Here is a 13,438-nt window from a genome sequence, read left to right on the forward strand (position 1 = left end):
AATACTTAACTCAGCACTCTAAAATTTAGTAATGTTTAATGAGATTATGTCTGTGATGCCCTTGGTAAATATGAAAATAACCACCTAGAGAAACACAAAGCACTACTTTTACTACTACTTTTAGCATATTATTATTTTTATTATCTTCAAACATGCCAACCCTTTCCTTATTTTGTGAACACTTATTCAAAATAGAAAGCTTTCTAAAATGAAAACTAACTTTTCTCTTTCTCTTCAGCCTACTTGCTGCCTTAAAGCTAGCCCTTAATAGAGAAACTAGGTCTGTTAAGTGTTATTTTCTGCTTTTTCCTTCCTGTCTTCTTAATCTCCCAGCTGTCTCAACTCAGAAGCTTGTAGGAAGAGAGTTATACTTCAGAAAACTGTTTGCTTTGACATTTAAACAAGCCTCCATTTTGTTTTTCCATATTAGAATTTTTCCTCTTCCCCTCTCCCATTTCCAGCACTCTGAACTGTCATCTTTTCAGCTCATTCATTATTGTTAACGTTTGCAGATTATACCAGAGGAGGGAGACAGATTTATAAACACGTGTTCCTACCCAGCTGTTTCAAGAGTAGGAATAACATTCCTCTTTGAATTGTATACCTGCTGTCTATATACAGCTATGCTCATCTGCCCTTGTAAATGAGGTGCCTACTTCTAAGTCTTACCTTGTCTAGAAATAAATGTACCCTGTTCCTATTCAAATTGGTTATACAGTAATCAGAGCAGCCCATCACTGGGAGGAGACATCCATGTGAATTCACTTTGCTAACAGCCAGAGAGAATTTAGCCCAATTGCTTTCTTAGGAGGTTTGTCATTTCCCTTAAGATGCCAGGGCTCTAGAAAGGGATAGAAATCCTGTCCTCTTTCCCCCTGGATGCCTCCCTACAGTCCTTTATGTATCTTTTATGTAAGATGAAGATAAGGGGACATATTAAGGAAGTTGTGTAAAAAGAATCAGAACCCATTAAGAGATAGCTGTGTAATGCCTTGAAGATCTGACCACTCATCAATAATGAGTAATAAGTGAATTACTTAACCTTTCTGGGCTTCCATTTCCTTATTTACAAAGTAGCTTTTTTTTTTAAATGTATTTATTTATTTATTTTTGGCTGCGTTGGGTCTTAGTTGTGGCATGCAGGCTCTTAGTTTGTGGCATGCGGGATCCAGTTCCCTGACCAGGGATCGAACCTGGGCCCCCTGCATTGCGAGCGCTGAGTCTTAACCACTGGACCACCAGGGAAGTCCCAGAGCAAGGATTTGGACTAAGGTTTTCTGACTGCAAGTTCAGTGATCTTTAGACAGCATTCTACATCAAAGAAGAATATAGTTGAGTTATTACAGATAGGCCCTGGGAGTGCTTAATCAAATAGTATTTTATTAGTCTATGACCAAAGACAAACAAAAGACTAATTTTGGAGCCTTTTAAGTTGTTTTTTTTCTTTTCTGCTCAGTTTTTTTTTTTTTTTCATATTTTATTTTTGGCTGTGTTGGGTCTTCGTTGCTGCACACGGGCTTTCTCCAGTTGTGGCAGGAAGGGGCCACTCTTCATTGTGGTGCATGGGTTTCTCATTGCAGTGGCTTCTCTTGTTGCGGAGCATGGGCTGTAGGCGCGCGGGCTTCAGTAGTTGTGGCTCGCAGGCTCTAGAGTGCAGGCTCAGCAGTTGTGGCACAGAGGCCTAGTTGCTCTGCGGCATGTGGGATCCACCCAGACCAGGGCTCGAACCCGTGTCCCCTGCATTGGCAGGCAAATTCTTAACCACGGCGCCACCAGGGAAGTCCAAATTCTAGAGTCTTATTCTCTAGATACATTACATAGAAAATGTGCCTTTGGGCACATTGAATTACTGTATTCAAACTTTCGACACATCCCTTTTGTTCTGAACACATAGCAAGAAGTAAAATATATAAAGTGAAAATCAGAGAACATGTTTGGGCTCACAAACAAAATAATCTTATCCATGGACCAAAAACAGAAGAGATGCAAGTCACTGAGTGAGGCTGAAACTGTGGGCCTGCTGGCCTCCAGGTATGGGACCAGAGAACGGTGCCTGAGAGGTGAGTTCCTGGTACTGAAAATATCTATAGAGATAGTTCATAAATAGAGAGAACTTGAGGCCAGGGGAGTAGGATGCCACCCCCCCCAACCAGTTTCATGGAAGGAGACTTTTAAAAAGTTAATTGAACTTAGCAACAAAAAGAAATGAACTACTTACTGATACATGCAACAACATGGTGAATCTCAAAAGCATTATGTTAAGTAAGTGAAAGAAGCCAGATGTGGAAGACTACAAGCTGTCTGATTCATTTTATATGAAATTCTGGAAAAGGCAAAGCTATAGGAATATAAACCAGATTAGTCATTGTCTGGGGCTGGGGATGGTGAAATAAGATTGATTGCACAAGGGCTGAGTACTTTTTGACTAATGGAAATGTTCTATAAATTGATCATGGTAGTAATTATACAACTGTAAATATTAATCACACGTCAAATTATATATTTTAAAATGAATGGATGTTATTGTATATAAATTATAACTATAAAGCGGATTTTTTTTTAAAGGGTATATAGGTATAGGGCTTCACAACAGAGTGACAAGTGGCAAGTTAGTTGCATGGCAAATTGTGTAGATTCAGACAAAGGTGAAGAATTGGAGCAACTAATGAAATCAATCTACTGTATTAGGTTTGATTATAATAGAACCTACCTGTTGTTGGAGCTTTAAAAAAAATTGCCCTTGATAAAGAATTTGTTACTTAAAAAAGAAAAAAAGTTAATTGAGTGGAGGAGGAGGGAAGCCTAAGGAGTTGTGAAGAAGCTGCCTTCTGGTTCAATGATTAGAACTGTGATATCTTCTAATGGCTCAGGCCATTAGAAGACCTCTTCAGACTAGGTCCTTAGGGGGCTAGATGGAAGACATTGCAAAACTATTAAACAGAGAAGGGGGGACATTAGTAACAAAAACATCTCTTTCAAAAAAGAGACTGCAAACCAAAATTATATATAATAGAAATCTAATGCTAAGAAAGATAACCACCAAAAATTAACCAGGATTTCCATTTTCAGGAAGATGGAGTAGACATACCTTTCCTGATTTCTCCCACTAAATACAACTAAAACACCTTTACATTATATATATATATATATATAATATATAGAAATATCCAACAGAGGACTAGTATCTGAATACATAAAGAGTTCTCAAAACTCAACAGTAGAAAACAATCCAGTCAGAAAATGAGCTAAAATATGAACAGATATTTCACCAAAGAGGATATACAGATGGCAGATAAGCACATGAAAAAGATGTTTAACAGCATTAGCCTGAGGGAAATGCAAATTAAAAATCACAATATGAGATATTACTATACAACTATTAGAATGGCTAAGATTAAAAAGAGAGAGAGAGGACTTCCCTGGTGGTGCAGTGATTAAGAATCCGCCTGCCAATGCAGGGGACATGGGTTCGATCTGTGGTCTGGGAAGATCCCATATTGCGGCAGAGCAACTAAGCCCATGAGCCACAACTATTGAGCCCATGCACCTAGAGCCCGTGCTCCGCAACAAGAGAAGCCACAAAATGAGAAGCCCGCTCACCGCAACGAAGACTAGCCCCCACTCACTACAACTAGAGAAAGCCCGCATGCAGCAACAAAGACCCAGCACAGCCAAAAATAAATAAATGAATAAATATTTTTTTAAAAGTTAAAAAAAAACTAAATGCAGCTACAATATGACCCAGTAAATGCATTCTTGGGTATTTATTTGGGAGAGATGAAAAACTTAAGTTCAGGGGACTTCCTTTGTGGTCCACTGGTGAAGACTTCACGCTTCCACTGCAGGGGGTGGAGGTTTGATCCCTGATCAGGGAACTAAGATCCCACATGCCATGCTGTGCAACACAGCCAAAACAAAACCAATAAATAAATCTTATTTTTAAAAAACAAAAGAACTTAAGTTCACACAAAAACCTGTACACAAATGTGTATAGCAGCTTATTCATAATAGCCAAATACTGGAAACAACCCAGATGTCCTTCAGCAGGTGAGTGGTAGGACAAACTATGGTATCTCCATACCAAACCACGAATAAAAAGGACTATTATAAACTTTTTTTTATAGTTTATAGACCGGGGCACGAACCTGTGTCCCCTGCATCGGCAGGCGGACTCTCAACCGCCGCGCCACCAGGGAAGCCCAGGACTAAACTATTGATACATACAACAACCTGGATAAATCTCCAGAGAACTATATGCTGGTAGAAAAAAAAACAGCCCCAGAAGGTTATATACTATATGATTCCATTTATATAATATTTTTGAAATGACAAAATTATAGAAATGAGAAACAGATTACTAGTTGCCAGGAATTGAGGAGGGGTGGGGATGGGAGGGAAATGAGTGTAGCTAGGAAAGGACAACATGAGGTACCCTTGTGTTGATGGAAATATTTTGTGTCTTCATTATATCAATGGCAGAATCTCGGTTGGGATATTATACTATAGTTTTGTTGCAAAATGTTACCATTAAAGGGCATGTGGGATCTCTTTATTATTTCTTACAACTGTATGTGAATCTATAATTATCTCAAAAATTTTAAATTAGTTTTAAAAATTTAACCATCAGGAATTGAACGCACACCTAATGAAATTAACATATGGTACAAAGACTGTAATAAGTATGTTTAGAATTCTTAAAGAGAAACAGAATAATAAACTCTTTTAAAAATAAAACTATGAAAAAAATAAAACTGTGAACCAAACAGCCAGTAATTAAATAATGTCATGTAGATATGAAAAATTAACCAGTTTAAAATTTTGGAAATGAGAAAAAGTCATTTAAATATAATTATATATTATAGTCATTGAAATTTTTTAAAAACCTCAATACAGGGCTTCCCTGGTGGCACAGTGGTTGAGAGTCCGCCTGCCGATGCAGGGGACACGGGTTCGTGCCCCAGTCCGGGAAGATCCCACATGCCGCGGAACAGCTGGGCCCATGAGCCATGGCTGCTAGGCCTGTGTGTCCGGAGCCTGTGCTCTGCAATGGGAGAGGTCACATCAGTGAGAGGCCCGCGTACCGCAAAAACAAAAAACAAAAAACAAAAAAAAAACCTCAATACATTGGATAAATTCTAGGCTGCATGTAGTCAAAGAAAAGATTATAAATTGAAAGAATCAAGCACAAAGAAAAAATATATGAGAGATCAACGTGAGTCCTAGAAAAAAAAAGAATGGCAGAAAGACAGTAAATTAATATACAACAGGTAATGACTTTCCTGAATTAGAGAAATTCTAATTAGAAACTTAACTAGGTAGGTTGTACACTCCAAGTACTGTATACCAAACAGATAAATAAAAGTAAATTCAGGGAGACTTCCCCAGTGGCACAGTGGTTAAGAATCCGCTTGGCAATGCAGGGGACACGGGTTCCACCTCTGGTCCAGGAATATCCCACATGCCGCAGAGCAACTAAGCCCGTGCACCACAACTACTGAGCCTGCGCTTTAGAGCCCACGAGCCACAACTACTGAGCCCGCACGCCACAACTACTGAAGCCCGCACGCCTAGAGCCCGTGCTTTGCAACAAGAGAAGCCACTGCAATGAGAAGCCTGCAACGAAGAGCAGCCCCCGCTCATCGCAACTAGAGAAAGCCCTCAGGCAGCAACGAAGACCCAACACAGCCAAAAATAAATAATTTATTTATCTTTTAAAAAAGTAAATTCAGTATTCTGGTTAAATATGGTAGATTGAAAGTACATGTTTACCTCCTACCTTCCCCCTAAAACCCATTCAAATGTCAGTAAAGGGATTTTGTTTTTAAGATACAAACTCACAAGGTAAAGAAGACAGACAGGTATAAATCAGTAAAACTTGGAACACTAGAAAGCAGATGCACAATGCTGATTTAAGAGACCTGAAAAAACAGAAGCTTGTTTGTTTCTTTGTTTACCTGAGGTTGGGAGGAAGGAGAGCCAAGAATAAGGAGTTTGTACCACAGATTTCTAGAAATATTCAGAAACTGGAAATATCAGTACCTTTGAACACAGGGAATATGGGGTGAAGCTGAAAACAGAAGACTGGCTGAAGGTCTAGAGAAGAGGCAAAGGCTGTGCATTATTATCCCCATCCTACACAGCCCCTCTGCCATTACAGAAAACTGATGTTCACTCTTCGGAGAGTTTCAACCAGAGCAGGGACACTGGGCATAGAGGAAGGCAGGGTGCTGTACCAAGGACCAAGTGAAAATCCATATAACATAGAGAAACTGGCAGGCAGGTAAGAAATTAAAGAGTTCTTCTCTGGGGGAATCTGACAAGTCCTGGAAAGGAGGAAAAATCTCTACCAGTATTCATGGCTTAATGGAAAGGCCCACACATAGTGCTTCCAGTCCAATTTTTATTACCTTTCATTTAAATATGAACAAGATCCGAAGATCACCAAACTTTTTGAGGAAAACCTGAAAAACAAGAGAATGTAGGACAAAACAAACAAAAAAAGGAGTTAGAGGGAAAAAACTACTGAGAGAGCAAAAGACTATTCAGAGAAAAAAATATATAATGAAATATCTTCAGAGATAAAATACTGTATCCCATGAAACAAGGATACTTTTTTTTAATTAAAAATGGTAAAAATGACAATTTCAGTATGTAGCCTAGAAGATGAAGGAAATCCCTTATAATATACAACCAGAAGACAAAGAAATGGGAAATAGCCTAGAAAGATAAGAGGATTAGTCTAGAAGGTCCAAATAGGAGTTCCATTAAGCAAGAACAAGTGGCAAGTATAATTGATAAGAAGATAGAAAATTAATAAGGATACAGAAGATTTGAAAAACATTATCAATCAACTTGATCTATCATTTATAGGCTACCCAACAACTGCAGAGTATACATTTTGAAATATTCTTTTCAGGTGCACATGGGATGTTCTTCAAGATAGACCATATTTTATACCATAAATTAATTCTCAATAAATTTAAAAGAATTGAAATCATATATAGTATGTTTTCTAATCACAATAGAATTATATTAGAAATCAGGAACAAAAAGATAGTTGGAAAATTCCCAGGTATTTGAAAATTTGACAACACTCTTCTAAATAAATCCAGAATCAAAAAAAAAAAAAAAAAAAAAGCCAGGAAAACTAAATGTTTTGACCTGAATGATAATCAAAACATATCAAAACTTGTGGACTGAAACTAAAGTGGGCTATGAGGGAAATTTATACCTTAAATGCTTATATTAGAAAAAAAGATCTAAAACAGGGGTTGGTGAACCTTTTCTGTAAAGGGCCAAATAGTAAACATTTTAGGCTTTGAGGGCCATATAGCCTCTATTACACATACTCAACTCTGTCTGCCTTGAGGCGTGTAATTGGGCATAGGCAATGGGCAAATGAATAAATGTGGCTATATTCCAATAAAACTTTATTTCTGAGCAGTATTTGAATTTCATATAATTTCACATGACAAAATATTATTCTCCTTTTCATTTTTTTCTACCACTAAAAATGTAAAAAACATTCTTAGCTTGTTAAAGATACCTATAAAATATTTCATGGTAGAATGTTTATGACCTTGTGATTAGACATAAAAAGCACAAACAATAAAGGAAAAGCTGGGCTTCCCTGGTGGCGCAGTGGTTGAGAGTCCGCCTGCCGATGCAGGGGACACGGGTTCGTGCCCCGGTCCGGGAAGATCCCACATGCCACAGAGCGGCTAGGCCCATTAGCCATGGCCACTGAGCCTGTGGCGTCCAGAGCCTGTGCTCCGCAACAGGAGAGGCCACAACAGTGAGAGGCCCGTGTACCGCAAAAAAAAATAAATAAAGGAAAAGCTTAATATATTTGACTTCATTCAATGTAAAACTAACCAAAAATAATTTAGAATTAAGGCAAAAAAAAAAACAAAATTAAAAAGTCCATGTCAGGGAATTCCCTGGAGTTCCAGTGGTTAGGACTCTGTGCTCTCACTGCCTAGGGCCAGGTTCAATCCCTAGTCGGGGAATTAAGATCCCACAAGCTGTGTGGTGCCTCCAAAAAAAAAAAAAGTCCATGTCAGACATTTTATACCATATTAAATTCCAGGTGCATCAAAGATTAAAATATTAAAAAATCAAACCATAAAAATACTAGAAGAAACCATAAGAAAAAAAACTATTAATAAAGTGATGGAATGGGGAAAGCCTTTTGAAATATGATAAAAATTCTGAAGCCATAAAAGATTGATAAATGTAACAACCTAAAAGTAAGTAATTTCTGCATAGCATTAACCACCGTTGGCAAATGACAAACTGAGGGAAATATCTGATTTGTAGTACAGTCAAAAGGCTTACTGTGGTATATAAACAGTCACAAATAAGAAAAAGACTATAATTCAGTAGAAAAATGAGAAAAGGATATGAACAGACAGTTCATTAGAACGTAAATACAAATGTCTCATAATGGTATCTTGTAATGAAATGCTATACGAACTCATAATAAGAAACATGACATTAAAACTACATAAAACACCATTTTTCTCCAGTCAGATTGGCAAAACCAGAAAGTTTGAGAATACTATGTTGCCACAGGGAAGGGACAACAGGTGTTCTCATGAACTACTGGTGGGTTTATAAATTAGTACATCCTCTCTGAGGGCAAATTGGCAGTATTTATGAAAAATCCAAATACAAATGCTCTGTGATTAGCAGTTTTACTTATAGGAATTTATCTTACAGATATATTCTGTGATATGTAAGATAAGACATTTGTACTAGGTTATTTATTCAGCGTTATTTGTAACAGCAGAAGAATGAAGCAACCTAAATGTTCATCAACAGGGGACTGGATAAATAAATGTTGGTACGGTTTGAAATCATTCATATGCAGCCATTGAAAAGAATGAAGTAGTTCTATGTTTACTCATGTGGAATGATCCAAAATATATGGTTATGTGGAAAATGTGCAGAACATTGGTGTACATTGCTACCATTTGAGGAAGAATGTATAAACATATTTGCTTATAAATATATAAAATACCTCTGGAGGAGTACATGGATATCCATGGGTGTTTCTGAGTATGGGACCTGCAAAGCTGAAGAACAGTGACAGGAGGGACACTTCATTTTATGTTGGGGTTTGTCTGCATTTTTTTTTTTTTGCTACCTTTTAAATTTTGGAGTGTGACTATGGTATCTGTTCAAAACCATTTTTAAATAAAATGAACATGTCAGGAATGTTCACTGTGATGTCATTTAAGAGTGAAAATGTGCAAGAAACATCTAAATTTCCATCAACAGTATGTATAAATTGTGGTCAAATCATGCAATGACATACTTGAGCACCATTAAAATAAATAGGTTAAGCTCTTCATGTCAACATTGATAAATCTCAAATTTGTAATGTTAAGTGAGAAAGGTAAGTTATATATCCAGCATGATCCTATCAATGGCAAGTTTGAAAATATAGTAAACAATGGTTTTCAACTATGATGTTTTATTCTTTAAAAAATAAATCTGTTGCAAGTATAGCACAAAATTTTATAAATCCATTGAGCTGGGTGGTGGGTACATGAGTTTTTGTTTAGTTATCCTTTGTATTTTTTTAGTGTATTTGAAATACTGTGTAATTTTTTAAAAGTTAGGAAAATGTGCCTTAACTGGACCATGGAATCTTTGCAACCATTGCCCATCCTAAGGGGCCCTGTTAGTGTTGTAGGCAGTTCCCGTGGAACTATTCCAGCCTAATGCTGTTAGGCGCACTGGGACCTAGCGCACCCCCTAAACCCTCCTACTGGAGCCAGAATGCTACTCAGATGGAAAATACTCTTCTCAGTGGCCAACAGCATTTCTCTTTGTCTATATCTGAGTCTTCTTGTCTTTCAGGGATGTTGGTGGTGAATGTAACATGGAGGAACAAGACTTACGTAGGTACACTTCTTGACTGCACACGACATGACTGGGCACCCCCCAGGTAAGCACTCTGCAGCTTTTTAGCTTATGTTAATCTGAACCACCCTCATCAGTGATCCCTTATACCTTTATCCTGTTAGAATTGGACAGCTTTTAAAAGACACCCAGCTTTTAAAGGACAGTTATGTTATAGAAACAAGGGAAGGCATTATGTTCATCTGGCATTCAAGAAGAATAAATCAATGGGTAGGAATGGTGAGAAGATCCTATTTAAGCCTTTATCTGGAATGACTGAATTCTGGCTTCTACCTACAGTCACCTTGAGACCAAGGCCAGAATCTGACTACAGGTGAATAAGCATTCATTGATGATGTTTTTTGATAGTAGCTGTCTCTCAGAAGTTTAAACTCGAAAACATTTTCAGTTTCATAAACTCCACTAGACAGTCTGGGTTTCACAAGGACCTTTTCAAAGTTGCAGTTGGCCGTAAGACTGATATTTCAGGGAATAGCACTTTACGGCTGGTTCCTAATATTAATTTCCAGTTTGTCAGGGTTAGGGGAACCCAAATCTTGGGGAATAATTTATAGTTAGTATGCAGATAACATTCTAGGAGCTCACCAGTTAATGCAGTTACCATGCTTTCAGAAGTTCCTTTAACAAATCATATTCACTGAAAATGATAGTTACCATATGGACAGTTCTTCTGGAGGCTGCAGCTAAACTGGTTTGAAGATAGCTTTTTTTCTTAATAATATCCTGTTGTGTTTGTCATTTGCCAAGGTTCTGTGACTCTCCCACCAGTGACTTGGAAATGCGCAATGGTCGGGGTAGAGGCAAACGCATGCGTCCCAACAGCAACACACCTGTCAATGAGACAGCCACAGCCTCTGACAGCAAAGGGACCAGCAGTAGCAGCAAAACCCGAGCAGGAGCCAATAGCAAAGGCCGTCGGGGCAGCCAGAATTCTTCGGAACATCGCCCAGCTGCCAGCAGCACCTCTGAGGATGTCAAGGCCAGCCCTTCCTCAGCTACTAAGCGGAAAAACAAACCCCTTTCAGACATGGAGCTGAATTCTAGCTCAGAGGACTCCAAAGGGAGCAAGCGTGTCCGTACTAATTCCATGGGCTCAGCCACTGGCCCCCTCCCTGGGACCAAAGTGGAACCCACTGTTCTAGACAGAAATTGTCCTTCCCCAGTCCTGATTGACTGTCCCCACCCAAACTGCAACAAAAAGTACAAGCACATCAATGGACTTAAGTACCACCAAGCTCATGCCCATACAGATGACGACAGCAAGCCAGAAGCAGATGGAGACAGTGAGTACGGAGAGGAGCCCACCCTACATGCAGACCTCGGGAGCTGCAATGGTGCATCTGTCTCACAAAAAGGTTCCTTGTCCCCTGCCCGCTCCGCTACCCCCAAAGTTCGGCTCATAGAGCCCCATAGCCCTTCTCCTTCAAGCAAATTCAGCACGAAAGGCCTCTGTAAGAAAAAGTTGAGTGGGGAAGGGGACCCAGATCTCGGGGCCTTATCCAATGATGGCTCTGATGATGGACCCTCAGTAATGGATGAAACAAGCAATGACGCCTTTGAGTCTTTGGAAAGGAAGTGTATGGAAAAAGAAAAATGTAAAAAGCCCTCTAGTTTGAAACCTGAAAAGATTCCTTCCAAAAGTTTAAAGTCGGCCCGGCCCATTGCCCCTGCCATCCCCCCACAGCAGATTTACACCTTCCAGACAGCCACCTTCACAGCAGCAAGCCCAGGCTCCTCCTCAGGCTTGACCACCACAGTGGTCCAGGCCATGCCCAACAGCCCCCAGCTGAAGCCCATTCAGCCCAAGCCCACTGTGATGGGAGAACCTTTCACAGTCAACCCTGCCTTGACTCCAGCCAAGGACAAGAAAAAGAAAGACAAAAAAAAGAAGGAATCTTCAAAGGAACTTGAAAGTCCTCTGACCCCTGGGAAGGTGTGTCGAGCAGAAGAAGGCAAAAGCCCATTCAGGGAATCATCAGGAGATGGGATGAAGATGGAGGTGCTCCTAAATGGCTCCTCAGACCCCCACCAGAGCCGACTGGCTAGCATCAAGGCGGAAGCTGACAAGATCTACAGCTTCACGGACAATGCTCCCAGCCCTTCAATTGGAGGCTGTAGCCGCCTAGATAGCACTACCCCTACCCAGCCCATGACCCCCTTACATGTAGTGACCCAGAATGGGGCTGAAGCCAGCTCAGTCAAAACCAACAGCCCTGCATACTCTGACATCTCTGATGCAGGGGAGGATGGGGAGGGCAAAGTGGAAAGCGTCAAATCAAAGGACCCTGAACAGTTGGCTAAGGACGGGGCCAAGAAAACCCTTTTCCCCCCTCAGCCACAGAGCAAAGACTCACCATATTACCAAGGCTTTGAGAGTTACTACTCTCCAAGTTACACACAATCCAGCCCAGGGGCTCTGAACCCCAGCAGCCAGGCAGGAGTGGAGAGCCAGGCCCTGAAGACAAAAAAGGATGAGGAGCCTGAGAGCATAGAGGGTAAAGTGAAGAACGATGCCTGTGAGGAAAAGAAACCAGAGCTGAGCAGTTCCAGTCAGCAGCCCTCCGTCATCCAGCAACGTCCCAACATGTACATGCAGTCCCTGTACTACAACCAGTATGCCTATGTGCCCCCCTATGGCTACAGCGACCAGAGCTACCACACCCACCTCCTGAGCACTAACACAGCCTACCGGCAGCAGTATGAAGAACAGCAGAAACGGCAGAGCTTGGAGCAGCAGCAGCGGGGACTGGATAAGAAGGCAGAGATGGGCCTGAAGGAGCGGGAGGCAGCACTCAAGGAAGAATGGAAGCAAAAGCCGTCAGTTCCACCAAGTCTCACCAAGGCCCCCAGCCTGACAGACCTGGTGAAGTCAGGACCCGGGAAGGCCAAGGAGCAAGGGACTGACCCTGCCAAATCAGTCATTATTCCCAAGTTGGATGACTCTTCCAAGCTCCCCAGCCAGGCCCCGGAAGGACTTAAAGTAAAGCTGAGTGAGGCCAGCCACCTAGGCAAGGAGGCCTCTGAGGCGAAGACAGGTGCCGAGTGTGGCCGACAGGCAGAGGTGGATCCAATACTCTGGTACCGACAGGTAACTGTTCTGGAAGGAAATAGAAATAACGTTTGATAGTTTTTCTGTCTTCCTCACAAATCAGGGCTGTCCTTTTGTAGGGCATCAACAGAATACAGATTTGCAGAATAAATCTATAATTCTACGGATTCTTTACTTTGGTAAATCATTTTAACTTTTTTTGTTTGTTTCTTATTTATCTTTGGCTGCGTTGGGTCTTTGTTGCTGTACGCAGGCTTTCTCTAGTTGCATCAAGCAGGGTCTACTCTTTGTTGCAGTGCGCGGGCTTCTCACTGCGGTCACTTCTCTTGTTGCGGAGCACGGGCTCTAGGTGCACGGGCTTCAGTAGTTGTGGCACGTGGGCTGTAGAGCGCAGGCTCAGTAGTTGTGGCGCACGGGCTTAGTTGCTTCATGGCATGTGGGATCTTCCCGGACCAGGGC

The 13,438-nt window shown here is 40.7% G+C and overlaps 1 protein-coding gene and 1 non-coding gene across 2 annotated transcripts in view; one reads left to right on the forward strand and one right to left on the reverse strand.

Moving 5' to 3' along the window:
* ZNF609 (zinc finger protein 609) overlaps positions 1–13,438 on the forward strand; it is a 233,154-nt gene that overhangs the window by 210,903 nt on the left and 8,813 nt on the right. Inside the window, exons 5-6 of the mRNA XM_060151810.1 lie at positions 9,868–9,955; positions 10,678–13,018. Coding sequence (XP_060007793.1) covers positions 9,868–9,955; positions 10,678–13,018 — 2,429 coding nt within the window. The remainder of the gene's footprint in view (positions 1–9,867; positions 9,956–10,677; positions 13,019–13,438) is intronic.
* TRNAA-CGC (transfer RNA alanine (anticodon CGC)) lies at positions 1,173–1,245 on the reverse strand. The gene has a single exon. It is a non-coding gene; the product is annotated as a tRNA-Ala (tRNA).

This window comes from Lagenorhynchus albirostris, chromosome 1 (genome assembly GCF_949774975.1).
Source record: "Lagenorhynchus albirostris chromosome 1, mLagAlb1.1, whole genome shotgun sequence".
Taxonomy (NCBI): domain Eukaryota; kingdom Metazoa; phylum Chordata; class Mammalia; order Artiodactyla; family Delphinidae; genus Lagenorhynchus; species Lagenorhynchus albirostris.